The 22089-nt window shown below is 38.7% G+C and overlaps 3 protein-coding genes across 8 annotated transcripts in view; 2 read left to right on the forward strand and 1 right to left on the reverse strand.

Annotated features, from left to right (window-relative positions):
- armh3 (armadillo like helical domain containing 3) overlaps nucleotides 1–1517 on the forward strand; it is a 26801-nt gene extending 25284 nt beyond the window's left edge. The window contains exon 26 of the mRNA XM_037690239.1: nucleotides 824–1517. Within this exon, the coding sequence (XP_037546167.1) occupies nucleotides 824–916 (93 nt within the window). The 3' untranslated portion in view covers nucleotides 917–1517. The remainder of the gene's footprint in view (nucleotides 1–823) is intronic.
- A 6769-nt stretch (nucleotides 1518–8286) lies between these two features.
- On the forward strand, nucleotides 8287–18609 carry LOC119422329 (Kv channel-interacting protein 2-like). 5 transcript variants are annotated; one of them, XM_037689682.1, is made up of 10 exons: nucleotides 8287–8363; nucleotides 13873–13887; nucleotides 15305–15391; nucleotides 15492–15612; nucleotides 15747–15816; nucleotides 16598–16668; nucleotides 16787–16894; nucleotides 16970–17083; nucleotides 18405–18467; nucleotides 18562–18609. In XM_037689682.1, the coding sequence occupies exons 1-10, from the start codon at nucleotides 8287–8289 to the stop codon at nucleotides 18607–18609; spliced, it is 774 nt and encodes a 257-aa protein (XP_037545610.1). The 5 variants fall into 5 exon arrangements, with proteins under 5 accessions (XP_037545610.1, XP_037545607.1, XP_037545608.1 ...); XM_037689679.1 differs by lacking the exon at nucleotides 13873–13887 and having other exon boundaries at nucleotides 8287–8359; nucleotides 15289–15391; nucleotides 15468–15612; XM_037689680.1 differs by lacking the exon at nucleotides 13873–13887 and having other exon boundaries at nucleotides 8287–8359; nucleotides 15289–15391.
- A 2071-nt stretch (nucleotides 18610–20680) lies between these two features.
- jupa (junction plakoglobin a) overlaps nucleotides 20681–22089 on the reverse strand; it is a 27738-nt gene continuing 26329 nt past the window's right edge. For both annotated transcript variants that reach the window (XM_037689677.1, XM_037689676.1), the window contains one exon: nucleotides 20681–21594. The gene's annotated coding sequence lies outside the window, so the exon portion shown is untranslated. The remainder of the gene's footprint in view (nucleotides 21595–22089) is intronic.

A 22089-nucleotide genomic window follows, 5' to 3' on the forward strand; every position in this document is an offset into this window, starting at 1 on the left:
TAAAATCAGAAAACTGTAGCTGGAAGCTAAAATCAGAAAACTGTAGCCAAAAGATAACCATTATTTAATGGTTAAATTAGCTAAACTAATCTGTAAAATGATAAAATTTGTAAAACCCCAGCTAAAATTTTAACAAGCAAAAACAGTAGCTCATGGATATCTATAAATAAAAGCAAAAATTATCAAAACCCTGACTAAAAAGCTAAATTTGCAAAAACAGTAGCTGCTATTTAACCATAATTAAATGCCTAAATTTGCAAAACCTTAGCCAAAAGCTTAAAATAGCAAAACTGCCGCTTAAAGCTAAAATTAGCCAAACTGTAGCTAAAAGCTAAAATTATCAAAAGACTGACTAAATATTTAAATTAGCTAAAACAGTAGCTAATTGCTAAAAGTAGCAAAACAGCTAAAAGCTACAATTGGCAAGACAATAGTTAAAAGTTAAAAGGAGCTAAAGTAAAAAAAAAATAGAGCAAGTACGCTGAAGCATGATTTAGAGAAGAAAGTTTGTGCAGGAATGTTCATATTTCTATGGAGAGAATTTTGTAAATAAAGGTAAGTTATTGAAAAAGTAAAAGGTTTGAATACTAAAAGTCATCTCTCACTTCCTCTGATTGAGCCGAACGTTTTGATTTATGAGTGAATGAAATATCACAAAGTGTCCAAAGGAGTAGCATCTATACAGAGGAAAACGATAATGCTGAATCAGCATCCTCCAAGTGACGCTATGATGTCTGGAACGTGTTGACGCGTCCATGTGGACACATAAAGTGCACAGTTAAATCTTAGCACTGTGTGCATGTGTGTGTGTGCACGTGTGCAGGTGCGCTCCATCAGTCTGAACGTGAGGAAGAACGTCTCTCTGAACACCCTGAGCCAGGACTTGCTGCTCAAAGAGTTCTCCACCATCTCCTGAGACCCGGCCCCCACCCTCACTAAGACCCGCCTTTTCGTGCATGTGGACATCTTTACGCTTTCATGCTAACGGCACCGACCCGGACCCGTCCTCGGGTTTTCCTTCCACGTCTCGACTCCTCGCCGCCCGAACCCTTTGAACGGTGGAAACACCTCGCCGAGGTTTGGACACGCTGACACACTTGGATGCACCTTAAGGAACAATCAGAACTCTCTGGACCATCATCCTTTGTGGTTGTGTTTAGCTCGCGCTGGTTCCTTTAGTGCAATCAGTAGTTTTGGCTGGACTGTTAACTGACACGTGAACGTTTAAAATATTCCTTCTTGCAGTAAAACAAAGTATTTTAGTCTTGTGGCGTACAGCTAATCACCGTTTCTGATTTATCTCCACCGCAGTTCTTTTCTAACAGAAGTTCTGGTGATCCTGAGCCATTTTCAGTTTGAATCAAAGCGTTTAATCTTTAAATCAAAATGCTCGTTGGGTTAATTTAACTCTCTGTTCTCAAGTTGCTTTGTTTGCTACGGTATAGGTCGTTTTCGTAAATTAGGCTGTGAGGATGCTTTGAAGTGATTAAAAAACAGTTTGTTTTTTTTGGTTCAAACCTTCTGACGCTGAATCATAAACCCTCAAATGTTCTTGTCTTTATTTTAACAAAGCAAACTTAAGATTTAAGAGGGGGAACTTCTTTATATCGTAGAAGCATGATACAAAGTGTGGTGGTTTAGTTAAAAACAGAATCATCGTGTGCAACTTTTTAAACTCCTGAATCATCTTCATTCAAAACTCACAAGTTGATTGTTTTTTTTTTTTTAGATGAAAGCAGAATTGAATTATGCAACTTCATTAAGTGTAGGGGCTCTGTCATCTAACTCCTGTTTCTTTTTAATTAAATATATTTTTTTCCTACTTGTTTCCTGTTTAGTCACACAATATAAACCCTCAGAAGGTCTCATGGGGGGAAAAATCAGCTACACATTATATTTTTGTTGGTGCTTATTTATTTATTTATTTGTGTGAGTCATTATTAAACAGGATTGTTTCTGACAAAGCCTGAAAATCCTTTGAGCAACTTTAGTTTTTGTCAGAATTGTTTCCAATGCTCCTGTAACCTCACAGTAACTTCACTGCTCTCGCGTTCATTAGGAGAACAATTGAGCCTCTTGAAATCCATTATAAATGCATATTTTGATCCCATGTTTATCTTAGAAAATAAGGCATTCCTTCCAGATACGGATGGATTTTTCTACTTTTGATTTTTATATCAGCCCACTGAAAACAGGCGTGTCCTTCGCAGCTGGACGTTACTGTGGAGCTCCGTCTCTCGTCTCGGCCGACAAAATCGTTTTACAGTATTTGGATGTAAAGAACAACAACACACCTGCACTGCACAAGATTTAAAAAAAAAAACGTGGGACTGTTAAAGAATTTTTGGTCAAAGTTTATGGATGTTTTTAATTACCGTAATTTCCGAACTATTGAGCGCACTCGAATATAAGCCACGCCCACTAAATAAAAAACAATAATAATTTTGTACTTGTGTAGACCGCGCTTATGTATAAGCCGCAGGCGTTCATGTTGTAACATAAGATATTTACACAGAAAGATTTTTTTAAACTTTTACTTAAATACGTACTGGTAACGTACACAAATACGTACAGTAAATGTTTTTTTTTTTTTAACAGTGCCTGTAACATGACTGGTTAAATAAATAAAAACAGTAGCTTACCAAGAAAAATCACTGATCGCTATCTTCATCTTCCGCCTGTGCAAGCTTGTGCTGTACTCCATCACGCAGCTGCCTGCCTGAATCCCCCAGAGCTCGGAGTGTAAGTACTGCTGTAAATACTTCAAAACAAAGTTTCTCTCCTTCCTGTTGCATTGGTCCGCTGTGAACTGTTCAGTAATTTCATTTGTCAGATTTCTTTTTAACCTTTATTTATACAGGTAGTTTCATTGAGAAGCGAGGACCCACCCCGCAAGAGAAACGTGTATTGAGCAGCTATGCGAGCGACCGGGTGTGACGAGGCCAAATGTTTTGGTGGCATAAATTTTGTTAGCCTGTCAAAAAAAAAAAAAAAAAAAAAAAACATAAATTCACCACAGCATTGTATAAGCCGCGGTTTTCAAAGCCTGTGAAAAAATTGGCGGCTTATAGTCCAGAAATTACAGTACTATGGCTTGAATGTTAACCCTGCCCATGAACCATGTGTTGGTTTAGTATAAAGCTGGATGAGGAGCTGGGTGAGGCTGTAGTGTGCAGCTGGCACTCCAACGGCTTCATGCGTGTACATCTGTCCTGAGAAAATGACCTTGCAAGTAAAATACTGGTTCAAAGTCTGCTGTCGAGTGTGGCTCCTTTTGAGTAAATAAGATAAAGCGAGAATCAAAAAAAGTCCATGCTCAATAAAGCGAGAATATTTTTCTCCAATGGGGACTGCAGAACAATCTGATCGAGAGCAAGGCATCATTTTCAGCAAGGGGTTCATGTTTAACTCATTTAAGCAGATGGTCTTCACAGAATCCTGGACTGGAATTTAAAAATAAATTAATAAATTATCCTTTTGGGCATTCTAATTTGGGCATTATAGATTTATTTATTTTTCCAAAATTGTTGATTTAAAAACTAATGAATTGTATATAAAAAATAATGAAATAAAATCTAAAATTTATTTAGATTAATTTTTCATATATATGTTATTGACTGGGTTATTCTGGAAAAAATAAAATAAAAACCTAAGTATTTTTAAGCTGGTTAATGTTCTCCCTTATTGTCATAAAGTTGAAGGACCTTCTGAGAGTTAAGAAAACGTGTTTTGGTAAACGTTTTATTCACAGGTAAAGAAAAAGTTCTACCAAACATAAATTCTGTTTATTATCACCCACTGCCATGAGATAAAAAAAAGGGGGCAATAATGTTTTTGTGTTGTCTGCGTTTCTGGAAACAGTGTAGCTTTTGATATATTGGTCATGGAAAATGTCAGAAAAGCTTTTCTTTAAATGTGTCACAAAGTTTATGTAGATTTTTATACATTGGTCCAAATACAAAAGAGCCATCACTCATTCCTCACCACTTATATTTAAACTAATATATATATATATATATATATATATATATATATATATATATATATATATATATATATAAAGAAAAACTATTTAAGAAACATTATTAATGTATGCAGCCACTCTTCCCATCAGCCCACAGTCGAGCCAAAATGGTTCAAAACACCAATTACTGGATTTTCTACCTGGATTATTGAGAATGAATTTAGGTGTTGTGAACCATTTTGGCATTACTGTCTCAGAGGAGTTGACGGGGGAGAGTCACTGAAAGCCAAGAGCTCAGGGGGTGGACATCCAGCAGTTATTGTCATTAAGTATAGTAAGTTTGTTTTATGATTTAAAATGGTTTTATTTAAAAATGAACCCATTTGTGGGCTGAACTGAGCTCCCTCGTGGGCCTGATTTGGCCCCCGGGCCTCCAGCCCTGACATAGTCTTTTTTCATAGAGTAGAAACTGAGAAAATAATATTCTTGTTTGGAGTGAGCTGCCACCGACGCTTGCTTCAGGTCCACTGGTCCTCCAACTACACAGGTCCACCATGGATCCACGTCCTCCCAGGAGGTCATGCCTCCTCAACGAAGATCAGGAGGAAGAAACTTCTTGAAGAACTCCGTCGAACGGGATCGTCCCAGGAAAAGATGAGGGAGGCGTCCCCCGCATCAGACATCAGCACCTGGACAGGACTCTGTCCGTGTCCTCACCCGTCTTCTTGAGGATCGGCCAAGATGGATTTAACTCATGAATGATGAAGAAACGCTGAACTGCAGGTTCTACAGCGTGTCGTCGTTTTTGTGCATTTAAAGTTTTAGAAAATGATGTGATCGATCCCAGCCCCCACCCGACACGAACCCCATCCTTTCTGCTTACATAAAGCAGCGTTATCCACAGAGCCGGTGTGTGCAGGGTGAGTTCACGTGTTTGAGCTGATGTCCCGGGCGCTCTCCTGCCACTGCACTTTAATTCATCACGCTTCATTACAGCACATCAGCCTTCTCATCAAATATTCATTCGAGGCCCGATTGCTTGCTTTGTCTCAGCTGAACAGGTCCTTCCCTCTCCGTTCAGGGTGTTTGTAGTTTAACTCCACTCCAGCTGCCTGTTTGAGCAGAAATAATTCTCCAGAATGTTTTTTTTTAATCATCTGATAAGAGCAGTCTGAATAATTTCATCTATCTTATTTTATTTTCCTTTCCAGCCTGCAGTGCTGCTAAACTCCTCTGAGCCCCCTCTGGGAGATAAACACCGTCACCACTGGGTTTAATGGTCCCGAGGCACATTTCATATTCAAATACCTCTCTGTCTTTTGTGTCTCTGTTCCCCCGTCAGAGATGTACTTCTGCCTCGTTTTGTGTCCGTGCTTTTCTTTCTCCTGCAGATTATTCCTCTCCTCTCCATCAGTCCTCTGACAGAGGTCGTAATAATCCCTGCCTCGGTTTATCCCCTACAAGCAGTATTTTAGTTTTTCCTGGAACAAAGGATTTTTGCCTGCCTCAGTGAAATCTTTATTTGAGGGATGTTTCAGCTCAAACACAGTAGAGCTGTTTACTGTTCATCCTGAGTTGCGTAAAGTAGAAAATATTTTCCCAGAGACATATTCTTAGATGAGAATGAAATGTCCTGAACACACAGTGATGTAGATTAGAGTCATTCAGTAAAAGATGGAGGTTCAGCATTCATTTAACATTTTTAGACTTAAATTGTCTTGGCCAGCTCCTTATTTCAAATTAGAACTGGTTCTCAATTCATCTACCGGGGTTGTTGTTGTTGTTGTTATTATTATTTAGTTAGCTCCTTTTAAACAATTGCTAGAATCGTTAAACTGAAATTGCTGCATTTCATGAAATCTGGCTGCAAATCAGAGCTTTTTCTTTAAACTGTCTCATGCTCTGAGGGATAAAACATGTCCTCCTAAAACGACGACTTCATTTAAAAAATAAAAACAGCTGGTTTAAAATTTAATCTGGAATAAAAAAAGGATTTGACCCACAGCAAACACTCTGAACCTTTAAACCCTGATGTGTCAGAGAGAAGAGGGACGGGTGTCGCACTTTAAAGGATTTAAGACAAATTTTATTATAGAAAAAGGTCCGTCCGTCTTGTTCTTTAGTCGAGCAGCAACAGGGAGGTCCAGACATCTCTTCCAGCCCTTCTGCGAGGACTCCAAGCAGTTCCCAGACCAGCCAAGAGACATAAAGTCTCTCCAGTGTGTCCTAAGTCTTCCCTGGGGTCTCCTTCCTTCTCCTCTGGAGGCGTACAGGGAGCATCCTTACCAGATGCCTGAACCACCTCGACTGTCTCCCCTTGACGTGGAGGAGCAGCTGCTCACTCCGAGTGTCTCTCAGAGAACTTCTCACCCTGTCTCTGTGGGAGTCCTGCCCTGCCAGCTCCCTGCAGCCACATCTGAGCACCAGTCAGCAGCACCTGCGGATCATCGGCTTGATGAGCAAGAGAAGCATAAAAAGCTGCATAGGACATTCAGCAGGTGCTGGAGCATTACCTGCCAACGATAGTTCTGTTCTAGCTTTTTACTTGTGAGATAAACTAAATAACAAATTGTATATTTCTCCGAGCTTCCAGAGTATAACCCTGACGTCCTCCTGTCTCCTGGATTCTCCTCTGTGGACCTCAAGCTCTCAGCTGCCTCCACGCCTTCCTACCACTTGCCCGCTTTCTTCGCCCAACCATTGGGTCAGCTCTCCCCACAACTAACTCCTACCTCCACAGTAAGAAAGAGCAGCAACAACATTATCACCCCGTCGACAGACCAGTAACCATCTTGCTCTTCAGGGTTCCAGCTCCCTCCCTGGCACAATCGATGATTTTTCCACCTTTCTAAATAAACACTGTAAACTTGTTTGAGTCTTTGTATCTGTCCTCTTCGGTCCTTGTATCTGGGTACGCCACAATCGTTACAGTCTCTCAGGGAGAGTCCAGCTGCTAGAAAACTCATTTTGTCCGCTTGTACCTACATTCTTGTTCTTTTGGACACAGAGTTTGTGAGGTGAGGGTTGACCAGTAAACAGAAAGCTTCTCCTTGCACCTCAGCTCCCTCTTCACATCTATGGACTGGAACAGACTGCACAATATTGCATTGATCCATTTGTCGATTTCCCCTAACTCATGAACAAAACCCACAAACAGCACCTCTCTCCTGATCTGGACTTGTTTTCTGGCAGATTTTTTTTTGTTTTGTGCTTTTTTTTAGTCACTTTCTGTTCCTTTGTTTTGTTATTTTGTCTCCTGTTCTATTTTTGTGCCACTTCTCCCAGTATTTTCCCACAGGCTGTCTCTGCTCCTCAGCCCTGAAATACCCACCACACCTGTTCCCCATCCTCATTAGCCTCAGGCTTTTAATTCCCTCTGTTTCTCATTACTCACCAGTTGAGCATTATTTGGGTTTTCTTGCCACATCTCTTTCTTGCCTCTTGTCTTCCTTGTGCTTCCCTGAGTTGTGCACAGTTTTTTTTTCCTGCCTCAGCAGCCTTTTTGTTTTTGTTTTAATAAAATTTTGTTGGATTTTTTTTTTAGCTCTTTGATTCAGTCTGCACTCCTGGGTCCAAACTTGAACAATCTGTGTCAGATTAATGAGCTAATGGCTAGTCAGAGCAGGGTCAAGACCAAAGTGGGTCACTGCCATCTCAAAACAAAGGCCTCAAAGACTTCAAAGCAGTTTATGCTCATATTTTATAAACATTTTGATGATGAATCTCAGTTATTTTGGCAGTACTAATATGATGTCCCTACGGGAAGTGCTACAGCTAGCTGCAGCTGCTTCTTTTTGCACTTGCAAATGGTCAAATAAATGTATGCAAATAAAAATGTAATGCAAATCCTGACAGCGACATAAACATGTAACTGTTAGCAAAATATTTCTGTCAAAATTAAACTGTATTAAGAGCCATCTAGAACAGGTAAGATACTAACTACTCATAAGTTTTGTGCACACCACTTCAAAGAATTAGAAGGGATCAAATATGCAAATTCGCAGAGGGTTCTGTCAGTTCGAGTCCAGGCGGTTCGGTCCATCTTTCCTCCTCCTCCGTCACCCCTCTCTGCGCCCCCTCCCTCTCTGTTCCCAACAATCGCGGGCTCACCGGAGTCCTGATCCGAGGTTGTTGACTCCCCTCGTCAACATTTAGAACTTTAAAGACAACTAAACCTCGGATGAGAGCGCGCGCTCGGAGGAGCAGGGAGGTTCGGAGCGCAGGACTTTATCCATCTTTGCGCAGCGCGGACAGAACCGGGACATGAGGGAGCCGTGAAGGACCCGAGAGGTCTGGATAAGAACTGAGAAAAAAACTAAAACATGAAGTCCAGGAGTCAGGACCAGAGTCTGTCAGACTCCAGAGAGCTGGACAGATCCTACGACCCGCTCACAGGTGGGTTCTGTTCATCAGTGTCTGCTGCGGGTTTGGGTTTAATTTCCAGACAGGCGCGCGCCCTCAGGCTCTGGATGAGGATTTACTGTCTGACTGTTACATCAGGAGGTCAGAGGATGTGATCCTCATCTCATCAGCTGCTCCAACGGATGGATGAATGGATGGATGGATGGATGCGTGGACGAATGGGTGGATGGATGCATGATGGATGGACGCGTGGCCGAATGGGTGGATGGATGCATGATGGATAGATGGATGTTACCTCCATGTGACCTCTACATTTCCAAGGCTGTAAAACAGGAAAGTAGAGAAATTTCATTTCCTGTGTGAAATTGCCGATTTTTGCTGAAGTTGCTGAACAAGCTGAAATGGTTACACTAAACTGTTGAGTTTGAACAGCTGACATTAGCTGAAAGCAGAAAAATAAAAGCTGACAGCAGCAGAAATGGGCATAAATGAGCTGAAGAGAGGTTAAATAGATTACAAAAAAATCTGAATGTATGGAGAAACCAAAAAGAGCAAGAAAAAACTGAAATAAGCAAGAAAAAAGTAGCTGAAAAGCATTTAAAAAAATCAGCAATTTGTAAAAAAGTGGAAAAAAATTTTAAATTATCCAAAAGAAGCACAAAATATGTCAATAAGCAAGAAAGCAAAATGTAAAAATAAATAGCAGAATGGTAAAAAGTAGATGTAAAAGCAGAACAATGCTAAATTTAGCAAAAAAATAAGCTGAAAGGAGCATAAGAAGCTGAAATTAGCAGAAAAAAGTTGAAAAGGGTACAAAAAGCTGAAATTAGCAGAAAGACGCTGAAAGGAGCTGAACCAGAATCAAAACTTAAAAAAGCTAAAATGAGCAGTAAAAGTTTTAAACAAAGAGCACCATTCACTTTCGACAAGAAAAACATGGCAGAAAAAGCTAAATATTTCAGAAGATTTCACAAATGCTAAAAGTCACAGCAGAAATGTCCTGAAGGAGCCGAACGTTTTGATGTACGAGTTGTTGAAATAGCACAAAAACTGGGGAACGAGTTACGTGCTGAAAAATGGACGGAAGAAAACTCAATTCAGAAACATTCACACAATTAACAAATCAATAATAGGAAAAATAGTTTGTAGTTAGTAGTCTTTTCCACTTTGTTGTTGTTGTTGTTTATTTATTCATGCCCAAGCTTTAGACTGAGATCACCTTATAATTAAGAAATGATCTCGACTGCGCCCACACCAAATTTGACCTCAATATCTAAAAGTAAATGAGTCAAAGACATTTGGATTAACTGTGGCGGCCATCTTGAATCAGACTGACTCCACAGTTGATCAGTTTCAGATGCACATCTTTCTGAGTTTCGTTGTAATCTGCTGGGTGTTTCATGAGATATTTTGCTAACAGACACACAGAACTGACTCCAACGTTTATTGCTAAAAATTTAAGCAAACGTGTCGCACAGTAATTAGCATCTAAATGGTGTGTTGTGGATTATTCTCAGCTTCACTGAACTAAAGCTCAGCATCTATCAGACTCATTGACATTGTTGTGCTATGTAAGTTCAACGGCCATCTTGAATTGTGTTGACTCCAAATGTTGATTATTTGTAAATGTATATAATATGATTATTTACTGAAAGTTTTGTTTAAATTCATCTGGTGGATAACTTGCTAACAGTCAATTTTATAGAAAGGGCCGATTGAGCTAAACCAGCTGAGAGTCATCCTCAACAGATACTCTGAGCTCGTGCACAACTCATGAGCTCTCGCAGCATTTGTTGTTTACAACGTTATTTACAAGGTTTGACCGAAACAACGCCATTTCTTCTTAGCATGAACGGGTTCTAGTTCAAATTTCAGGCACAAAAGGCGGCGAGCAATATGAAGTCCTTCATAGTGAATTTAGATATTTAATCATTTAATAAAAGTTATCAGCTAATATAACAGTGTGCACCTCTAAACTCTAAAATTATATATATATATAGATATATATATGCCAACTGTTAATTTTTTTTTTAGTTTTCCAAATGTTAATCACTTGCAAATGAGCCCCCTGCATGTTTCAGTTTGATGTTCTTGTCTTTTTGTTTCAGTAGAGATGAAAACTTGAGATAAATCTTTTAAATCCTATCGCCCTGACCTCCAAGTGTCCACGTCGAGTGTGTAAACATCTCGTGGACTCCGTCCGGCTTCGGCGAGAGGAGAAAGGAAACAGACTCTGCTCTCACCTGTCAGCCGGAGGCTTTTTTTAGCCTGAGGAGATCAGTGACGCTCCTCTTTTTGTTTGACTCTTCGCTGCTTTATTCTCTCCCGGAGATCACATAGATTTCTCAGCACTTTGTGGAGCTGTTTCGTCCTTCTTGTGACAACTTCCAGGAATAGTTTGTTACTGTGAAACAGGCTAAAAAAATGTGTAAAAATAACCTACAGAGGGAGAGAGAGAGGCTCAGTGTTGTTCTGGTTTAGCTTTGGCGTAGAGTTTTGGGCTTATTTGCTGACACGATCTGGTGTGACGTTGACTAAGCTGTAGGTGAACCAAACAATGAACAGGTGCGTGTGACCGCTGAGCCTTTACGGGGTCGTTCAGGAGACGCTTTATAAACAAATGAAGCTCAGCGTGAGGGAAAGAGCATGATGTAAAACACTGATGTTACAAGAACAACAGCGTGACTATGAAAGATTTATCAGCTCCATCTAAAAGCTAGCATGATGGCTGCCCGTCCACTGGATTTTTTTTTTTTTTTGTCAATTCATCACTTTTTGCACTAATTTTCAAATAAATTATACATAATTTTCCAGGTACAAACCTAAATAAAAATGCATCATCATCATTGCTTTTCATATATTTGTTATCAGTGTGAGACACAACCGTTCTGGACAAGCATAATGTCTAAAAACTATAAATAAAATATGACTTGCTGCTGTCTTTTAAGCCAGATTGTCTGAGAAATAAGATAGAACTTTATTGATCCCGCAGGAAATTGTTGTGCCAGAGTTTCAGTACAAAGAAACATACAGTACACAAGGAATGTTGGAGTTGTAGCTAATTTGGATCGACCTTGCCATTGACATAATCCAATCCAAAATGGTGATATCTGTCAGGCTCAAAACATGTGTTGAGGATGACTCTCAGCTGCTACCACACCAAACTATAGCTCAGTTTCTGTACATTTGGCCAAGTTGTGGTTATTTTTGTGCTGGTTAGGCTGGAGACATGCCAGAATAGACTGGTAGCTGTAAGTGTAGCAAAAGGTGTCACAGTTTGTAGGCGTAGAATCCAGGAATGCAGGCTGATGCACGGAGCTCGAGTCAAAAAGACTTCATTAACAAAACAAAACCAGCAACACAGAGGAGAACCAAACATGGTGTGAAGCAAACACAATGCTGGACTGCAGACGGACTATACGAATGAGCTCAAGAAGGATGAGGACGTATTAGAAAACAGGTGGCTTGATGGTAACAGGAAACAGGTGTACGTAGGTGGGCGTGGCCGAACAAAGCAGAAATCGACTATGGAAAAGTACTGGGGGAATGAACTGATGGCACAGAGAAACCAAACATGACACAAAACAGAAAAAAAACCCACAATACCCAAAATGGAAGAAAACTAACAATAAACACAAAATACCACTTAAAAATAAATATATAAAATAAAATAGAACCAACTCTTTACTCTCACTATGGTCCTAGGGAGGGCATGGGAGTTTGCCCAACCAGTCTACGTTTTTTTGTGGACTTGGAAATGCATTTATTTGTGTTACCAGAGGAACATTGGTGGTGGTGGTGGTGGTGGTGGTGGGGGTGCTCTGTGAGAATTGGATTTGGGGTCCATTGTTATGGACCAGTGAGTCCTTACACAAGTGGTGTCAGAGTCTGGTTCACATTGCCGGCAGTAAGTCGGACCCCTTCAGGGTGGGAGTTGGGCTCCACCAGGGCTGCCTGTTGTCTCAGATCCTGTTAATTACTTTTACAAACAGAAATGTTTAAACTATTACTAATCAATTATTTTTGATATCTTTATGTGTAAAAATTTTTAATACCGTATGTTTTCAGCATGAATGCATTTGATAAAAGTAAACTGTTTTGACCTTTGACAACTTTATGCTTTGTTTTTTGGTTCAGTACAATTAAAAATGAATTTTGGAGTGGAAAAATGTACGGATTTAGGGATTTTTATGAAACATGTTTAAAAAATGGGTTAAGAAACTATATTTGATTAAATAAATTAAAAATACATACATCTTTTACTTTTATACCCTTGCTCTTTTCACTTTATTTAATTAATTTCTTTCCCCACTGCTACTGTTTTTATGTGAAATAACGTCTCAAATAAATTTCACCAACAAATTTTTAACATTCTGATACAGAAAGATGATATTTTAATCTTTATAAACTGCTTTTATTTTCTCTAACTTTTCAATCATCATAGTTTTAGTGGTTTATATTGTTGGTAAAGGATAGAAGAAGATTAAAGAGCCTTTAAATGTTAATACTAATGAGGGGAAGAGAGTATTGATCAGCAGAGGAGGGCTGCAGCTCTTTAGATTGATTTAATCAAAGTCACCCAGAGGGTCCCTGGATGTGAGAAAAGGCTGCTGAGGCGCCGAAATCTGAACTCAGTCTGAAAGAAATGTTCATCAACAACTCAAATAATGAGCTGAACGCACGCATATGTGAAATAAAAAGCAACAAAAAAACTTATTCACTGAAATAAATTTGAACAAGCTGAAAATCTTGACATTCAAATCTTAAAAACAGCTACATTTGAGTGTAGGAATCAGACAAGAAGAGTTTGATGGTGGAATGCTCATTATTGAAAACAACGTCAAATATAATGCCTTTTTAAAGTTTTGATTCAAATAAACAATGTTAAAAAAAAATTTGTTCAATTTTCCATGGTGCACTGTACAATTTTGAATGACAATAAAGTTTTATGTTATTATTATTATTATTATTATTATATTATATTAAACCAGCTTTTATGAATTTACAGTATTTAAATCATCGAGGTTGATTAAAAGGGGCTTCATCAGTGCCACACTTTTCTGAACATCTTGTTTTGTTTTATTCTGCGTATCAATTAAATTAAAGAAAGAATAAATGTCATTCACTCAGTCGTCTAGAGATACAGTGCCTTGCGAAAGTATTCGGCTTCTTTGAACTTTTCAACCTTTTGCCACATTTCAGGCTTCAAACATAAAGATATAAAAATTTTATTTTTTGTGAAGAATCAACAACAAGTGGGACACAGTTGTGAAGTGGAATGAAATTTATTGGATGTGTCAAACTTTTTTAACAAATAAAAAACTGAAAAGTGGTGCGTGCAATATTATTGGGCCCCTTTACTTTCAGTGCAGCAAACTCACTCCAGAAGTTCAGTGAGGATCTATGAATGATCCAATGTTGTCCCAAATGACTGATGATGATAAATAGAATCCACCTGTGTGTAATCAAGTCTCCGTATAAATGCACCTGCTCTGTGATAGTCTCAGGGTTCTGTTCAAAGTGCAGAGAGCATCATGAAGACCAAGGAACACACCAGGCAGGTCAGAGATACTGTTGTGGAGAAGTTTAAAGCCGGATTTGGATACAAAAAAATTCCCAAGCTTTAAACATCCCAAGGAGCACGGTGCAAGTGATCATATCGAAATGGAATGAGTATCAGACCACTGCAAATCTACCAAGACCCGGCCGTCCCTCTAAACTTTCATCTCCAACAAGGAGAAGACTGATCAGAGATGCAGCCAAGAGGCCCATGATCACTCTGGATGAACTGCAGAGATCTACAGCTGAGGTGGGAGAGTCTGTCCATAGGACAACAATCAGTCGTACACTGCACAAATCTGGTCTTTATGGAAGAGTGGCAAGAAGAAAGCCATTTCTCAAAGATATCCATAAAAAGTGTTGTTTAAAGTTTGTCACAAGCACCTGGGAGACACCAAACATGTGGAAGAAGGTGCTCTGGTCACATGAAACCAAAATCAAACTGTTGGCCACAATGCAAAACGATATGTTTGGCGTAAAAGCAACACAGCTCATCACCCTGAACACACCATCCCCACTGTCAAACATGGTGGTGGCAGCATCATGGTTTGGGCCTGCTTTTCGTCAGCAGGGACAGGGAAGATGGTCAGAATTGATGGGAAGATGGATGCCAAATACAGGACCATACTGGAAGAAAACCTGTTTGAGTCTGCAAGAGACCTGAGACTGGGACAGAGATTTATCTTCCAACAAGACAATGATCCAAAACATAAAGCCACATCTACAATGGAATGGTTCACAAATAAACGTATCCAGGTGTTGGAATGGTCAAGTCAAAGTCCAGACCTGAATCCAATCGAGAATCTGTGGAAAGAGTTGAAGACTGCTGTTCACAAACGTTCTCCATCCAACCTCACTGAGCTCGAGCTGTTTTGCAAGAAAGAATGGGCAAGAATTTCAGTCTCTCCATGTGCAAAACTGATAGAGACAAACCCCAAGAGACTTGTAGCTGGAACTGCAGCAAAAGGCGGCGCTACAAAGTATTAACGCAAGGGGGCCCAATAATATTGCACGCCCCACTTTTCAGTTTTTTATTTGTTAAAAAAGTTTGACACATCCAATAAATTTCATTCCACTTCACGATTGTGTCCCACTTGTTGTTGATTCTTCACAAAAAATTAAAATTTTATATCTTTATGTTTGAAGCCTGGAATGTGGCAAAAGGTTGAAAAGTTCAAGGGGGCCGAATACTTTCGCAAGGCACTGTAGATTTATTATAATGCTAGTTGTGTCACTTCAGGTTAGTCTTCACATATAGGAAGTATAAACCAGGCCAGCACACCAGTCCACTCACAAGTGCCACCAACAAGTGTTTGTGATTTGTGTGGAAAGTTTACTGTAAAATAAGGGATTCTGTTTTCTCTAATATCTGCTTTGATGTTTTTTTGTGTGTGTTTTTTTAGGTAATCCTCCATCCAGACCTATCAAAAAGACCATAAAGCAGCGCTTCCTCAAACTGCTGCCCTGTTACCACTCTGGCTCAAGGTCTTCAGACATTCAAAGCAAGTTTTGACCTTTATCTATCTTTACACCTTTATTTTTCCCCATTTATGGACACAACACTTCAATGCACAGCTCAAAGCGTTATCTTCTTTCCCACAGGAAGTATAGCTGATGAAGAAGAACTGTCAACAGTGCGTTACAGACCCAAGAGCCTCGACAGACTCGTCCAACAGACTAAATTCAACAAGATGGAGCTGCAGGTCCTCTACCGTGGATTCAAAAACGTCAGTTCTTGTTTTTCATTTAATTGAAAATTGCAAAGCTTTAAAGTTTCAGAATCGGTCATATGGATTATTGCATTGTCTTTGTGCATAATAAACATTTATTGGGGCATTGCTGATTTATATTTTCCTGACAGGAGTGTCCCAGTGGTGCTGTGGACGAAGACACCTTTAAAAGCATCTACTCCCAGTTCTTTCCTCAGGGAGGTACACTAACTTCTCATCATTCCTCAACCCCACATTCTTCTGGTGTTTTTAAAAGCAATAAAGGTTTAATCTGCATATATGTCTGATAATGTGGCCTTCTACTGAAACACTACAGAAAAAAGTGCAAAACCAAATAGTTCTGGAATGCAGGTACGCACTCAATGTAAACAAAACACATATCTGCAAATACATCAAAATTGCCAGATTTCTCAAGCCCAAACATCTCTCTGTGCGTCATTGTTGACCTATTTTCACTTACTTCATCCGTTTCTGTATAGGTAAATAAACATATTTTATAGATATTTTATTGAAAGACACAGTAACTATCATTATGAAGAAAAAAATGTACATATTGTCTTACTTTATCAAATTCTTTGGGACTCTTCTTGACGACTTAGTGATCAGTAGCTTTTATTGGAGCTTTACACTTATAAAGCGAACATATGAATGCTAATATATTCATACTGACTGGGTACTCGACACATATGCTAACATATATAATCATGCTAACATGTTCATGAAAGCTGTTGGTACGTGAAAATAACTTGGAATAACTCTAGGAAATGAAATATATTTAGTATTTAGAAAGTATTTACCGATATTCCATTTGCAAGCTGAAAAGAAAATTCCCAAAATCCAAAAATACAGTTGAAAAGACCAGACTATTTCAACTAGTAATTGAAATTTTGTGCGGAAATTCAAGTTATTTTAGAAGACCGTGTGGAAACTTGTCAGTTTAAGAAGTTATTATACATGAAGCTGTTGGTTTGCTTTTTTTTAGATTCGAGTATGTACGCTCATTTCCTGTTTGACGCTTTTGACATTCACAACAACGGATTGGTCAGCTTTGAAGTGAGACACAAACCGTTTTCTTCACATTGTCTAGTTTTAATAAAATACTTGTTTTATTTCATCTTATTGGCTGTCATTTTGTTTACTGACATCATCATCTTTACTTTTCCTGCTGTAGGACTTGGTTCTGAGTTTGTCCATCATCTTGCGAGGCTCCATCACTGACAAACTCAACTGGGTCTTTAATCTGTACGACCTCAACAAGGACGGCTGCATCACCAGAGAGGTACTGGAACCCCTCAGAGTTTGTAGCAGACTCGTATGGTTTCAGCACCTCCTGTCTTCTTTTATTCTCCTCCAGGAGATGACAGATATAATGCACTCCATCTACAGCATGATGGGGAAGCATACCTATCCCAGCTTAAAGGATGCTGCAAAAGATGCTCCGAAGGAGCACGTCGACAGCTTCTTCCAGGTAAAATTCACAACAATAAAAAAAATTATTGGAGAATTTCTCGAGGATGACTTTCAGCTACATCCATTTTTAGCTTGATCTATGTCAATTTGACAGATTTAGGGTCATTTCTGTGTTGGGTATGGTCTATTCAGTGAGCTACAGTTTTTACTCTGAGTCAACTCTGTCTGTTAGCAAAATATATTCATCTCAAAATATCAATCATAGCACATACTTTGCCACATGGTATATCCCAAGAGGTTGCATTAACGATGTTGGTGCACAATAGACATGTCAAGAAATGCTAGGCTTTTAATTTAAATATGACTTCTATATCCATCCATCCATCCATCCATCCATCCATCCATCCATCATCTATACCTGCTCCTTCCTCTCCCGAACACATTTACACATAAAGCCACCAGAAAGCTCTGACCTGGAATGACAATCTTCTTGCCTGTGTTTACTAAAAAATAAAGCCAATAAAAATTCGTTTGTAATGTTCAGGCTTGTTATTGATAGATTATGAACATTTTGTTCAATAGAGGCTAAAATTATCATAACTTTCCCACTTTCTGTGACAAAAAAAATGATAATATGTGATGATGCTAAATGAAATACGGTAACTTAAAGCTTCCATCCCATCCTTTATACTTTTACCTGTGCATGGTCGGGTCTCAGAAGCAACATGTCCAGGAGAAAAACCCAGACATCCCTGGCTACAAAGTTCTCCAGGTTCTCCTAGGGTGTTTCCAGGGCAGAGAGGCAGATTAATAATCCCTCCAGTGAGTTCTGGGTCAACCCTGAGGTCTCTTCCCAGTGAAAAATGCCTGGAAAACCTCCAGCAGATCTATTCCGAGCTCCCCCTGGATGATGGAGATCCTCACCCTGTATTTAAGACTGAGCCCAGCCACCCTACGAAGGAAGCTCATTTCTGCTGCTTCTTCCTTCAGTCATGATCCAAACCTCATTACCACAGGTGATGGTTGGAACGTAGTCAGACCAGTAAATCAAGAGCTTTTCCTTTTGGCTCAACCCTTATTTCACCAAGACCCACCGAAACAACGTCCACATTACTGAGGATGAGGCCCCATTTCATTAATCCATCTCCTGCTCCATCCTAGAACATCACTCCTGAAAAAGACGCTCAATTAATTAAACTCTTTCACCTGAAGCTATTCTTTTATTGTTGCCCAGAGGTAACACATATTCAAGAAAATAAAATTAAATGAATACATTTATTAAACAATTGGAGTGTGCATAAAATATCTAAATTAAAAATCAAAAGAATCCACCACCTGTCAACTAATAAGTCTCTTTTACCCTTTTTTTTTATTTTTAGAAAATGGACAAAAACAAAGATGGAGTGGTCACCATTGATGAGTTTTTAGAGACGTGTCAAAAGGTTGTTTTCAAGTTTAATCATCTCATATCTAACTAATCAATGAACACCCACGACTGTTGAAATAATTCAATTAGTCTCTTGGTCCTCCATCCAGGATGAGAACATCTTGCAGTCCATGCACATGTTTGACAATGTGATCTGAACAATGATTCGAAGGAAGATCCAACATTCCTGGCCTCCTCGAAGCTCTGCAGCAGGATTACGCCTCCCATCAAGAGGAGATGGGAGGTCCCATGATGATGAGGGCGTCCACTCCAAACCACATTTTCTAAAAGACTGAGCGGAAGGAGCCAAATTGTGATGCGTAAAATGTGAAAATTTGATTCTCATTCTAGATTTAGAGACATTAAAAAAGGTCAGTTCATGTGTTGATGCAGATGTTTAAATCAATAAACGTTTCTTCAGCCTTAATCTTGCAAGAATGATTTAACCTTCTAACGCTTGAGCAAGAAGCTAAAGGCACAGTTAGAAAATGTAAAAACGCATTGCACACTTTTATTTTGTGATGGGAGACCATTTACGATTTGAAATGAAACTATCATCTAACATTTTTCATTCAACCTTTATTTAGACAGGTAAATCCCATTGAGCCTCATTAAGAACATTAATGGTCTCCGTTTCTCTTACAAAGATTACCACTCGTAACAGTGTCTGCTGCATGATGCACTTATTTTTGCTGCCCCCTGAAGTATTTATTGACATTTGAAGATATATTTTTCTATGCAAACATACATTTTATTTTTTAACCTAATAGAAATGTTTGAAATATTTTTTCTGTTTTCCTGCTTTGTATTGTGTGCAATCATTGTCTGAATATTTCATGTAGACCGTCATTGTATTATTGCTTCAACAGGCTGACAGAGTTGATCTGATGTTTAACACCATCATTAATCATGCCCTGCACCAGTAAGGGTTGTAAAAAAATAATGATTTTTTTTTTTTTTGCTGCTTTATCCTGGGACTCTCTTTGAGGCTTGTTAGCAGCTAAATGAGTTTTAACGTGTACAAAGATGAAATTTGGATCCAAATTGAGGTTCAGGGAGCTTTATACAATTTGACCACTTGTTTCTGTCTTCCAAAGGTAAAGTAGAAGTAGATGCATACGTGTTATTTACTTTATAAATCACTTTCACAACAGTTTGACCCCAAAATCTTTGCAGCTTTTCCTTGTTAGTGTGGAAGCAACGCCCTCTAGTGGTGACTGGTGAATACTACAGATTACATAAAGGGAAGTAGCAAAAAACAATTTATTTTAATAAACGGAAATCTGAACAAAATAACCGAAAGCGGTAGCACTGTTAAATGACAAAAATATGAAAATAAATAAAAACTTCAAGAAACTGAATCTTCCTTTGTCGTTCTTGTTTAATTACAAGCTAGCATTAGCATGGCATGGAAGTAGCAGTTAAAACTCCCATGATGCATTGCTTTAAACGTGATTTAAAAAGATTTTATTTTGTTCTTCTGCGGCAACCGATTACACAAATACATATTGAGGAGTAGTCAATATTTGTGTTCATTTTATTTAATCTTTAACCAGGTAGCTTGCGTTGGGATTAAAAAAGTATATTTTTTTGCCCCTTAGAGACCAAACCATGAATAGCAGCAGAACATTTCGAAAGATAAAAACTTGCATTGTATGTCTCATTGCCAGATGTTTTGATGTAAATATTTTAATATTACTGTTATTAAGACTGTTGCTGTATTTGTAAAGGCTTGTTTGCATCTTGCCCAGGCCATCCTTTTAAAAGAGATTAATAATCTCAATGGATATCCTTCTTGGTAAAATAAAGGTTTCAATAATAATGATTAAAAAAAAGAAAGTGCTAAAGAAAGTGAGGTTTTGATTCCAGCAAATGATTGCAAACAGAATAAAACAATGGTTTTAAGTGATTTTCTACTAATATTCGGAAATCTTTTATCACAAGCCTGATGGCACATAAAGTGCAAGTTTTGAACTTATTGCCTTCAACCGCATCACATATTGGTTTTCAAGTACAGCTTTAAAAAAAATAATTTTTAAAATTAAAATGTGTAGCACTGACCCAATGCAAACGCAAACCCTTGTAGGTGCAAATGTACTCGGCAGAACCGATTGTTAGTGAACAACACAAATTAAAGGCTTTGTGTTATTTAATTGTGGTTCTTGAGTGTGCCAATATCTCCTATTGGTGTGTTGCTGTTTAATTCAAAAATCATGGACACGGTAGGTTTAATATATCCTTTATTTTTAATAAACAAAATTTCAGTAAAAACTCTTCAAAAGTAGAAAGAAAATAAATTTCCTGTCAGTAGTTTGTTCCAGCTGTAGGGCCACACACTCACGTGAAGATTAATAATCAGACAAAATCTGATGCACAAACGTGAACTCTAATCATCATCATTGTACTTTTAAACCTCAGCCACTTGTTTTGAAATTCCACTTTACAATCAAAAACACATTTGTTAAAATTCTGGTGAGTACACTAAAATATACTTTTTTTTTTCTTCTAAATAAGGGGGAACCAAAGCATCTCACTCATTTTTACACATCAGCCGATTACAAAGCATTAGGCACAGCCCTGTGCTGTTCTTTTAAACCCTCTTTGCTCCCTCCGACTAAATTATTGCCACAAGAAAATAAAAGTGAACCCCGTCTCCTGGCTCTCCGTGGGACTCGACGACAGAACAAAGTGTAAAAACTACAGCAAAGATGAGTCGTATTTGTTAAAAAGGCGTCAAACTCAGCGGTGCGAAGGTGCACGTTCAGCCACCGCTGGCAGTGTTTTCAAATATTCTCCTTTTCATTAAAAAAAGAGGCTACATGATTATCATCACAAAATAAAAATCTCTTTGGCATAAAACACCCACCCAGAAGCGCAGACACGCATACTCACATGCACACAACTCTTAAAGGTTTGAACTGAAACTTACAAAGCTGTCAATTAAAAATCAGAAAAATTACTCTATATAAAACACAAGTTGAGCCCTGTTAAGATTATGAGTCCCTTACTCGATAATTGCATATTTTACAGCAGGTGGAGAGCAGAGGGAGTTCTCTCTACAGGTGACTGAATTCTACTCCTCTTCGTCCCTTTGCCTCCCGCTCTACGTCCTCTGCTTCCTCCTCGACCTCCCTTTAGTTGTCCTGGAACAGAGAGGACAAGCTGGGTTGACAGTAAACCTTTTTTTTTTCTGTCCAGAGAATCAGAGTGTTCTTGTTTTACAACTGAGCAGAACTATGACCTCGGGCGAATCCTGAGAGGTTTTAGGGAGGATTCATGCAGGTAGAGAAGTCAACGAGGTGGAGTCAGGTCATCACATCAACAATAGTTGATATGATGTTGTCACCATGTTAATGCAACTACAATGTGTCTAAAAATCACAGATATGCATTAAAATGGTAATAATAGGACCACACAACTGGTGGCCCAGCCTGTGGACGAGCTCAGCCCGGCTCAACAACGAGTTACTTTAAAATAATACTTGGGAAAAAAAAAAGAAAATCAGTGAGAAAAATATTTTACAAATATAAAATGCCAGAAAAGTGATCCTGTAAGACAGATGATCTATGACAGAGCTATCAAACTACTACTACAGCTACTAGTACTACTCCAACTTCAACAGCTACTAGTACTACTCC

Source organism: Nematolebias whitei, chromosome 16 (assembly GCF_014905685.2).
Source record: "Nematolebias whitei isolate Nwh7 chromosome 16, NemWhi1, whole genome shotgun sequence".
NCBI lineage: Eukaryota > Metazoa > Chordata > Actinopteri > Cyprinodontiformes > Rivulidae > Nematolebias > Nematolebias whitei.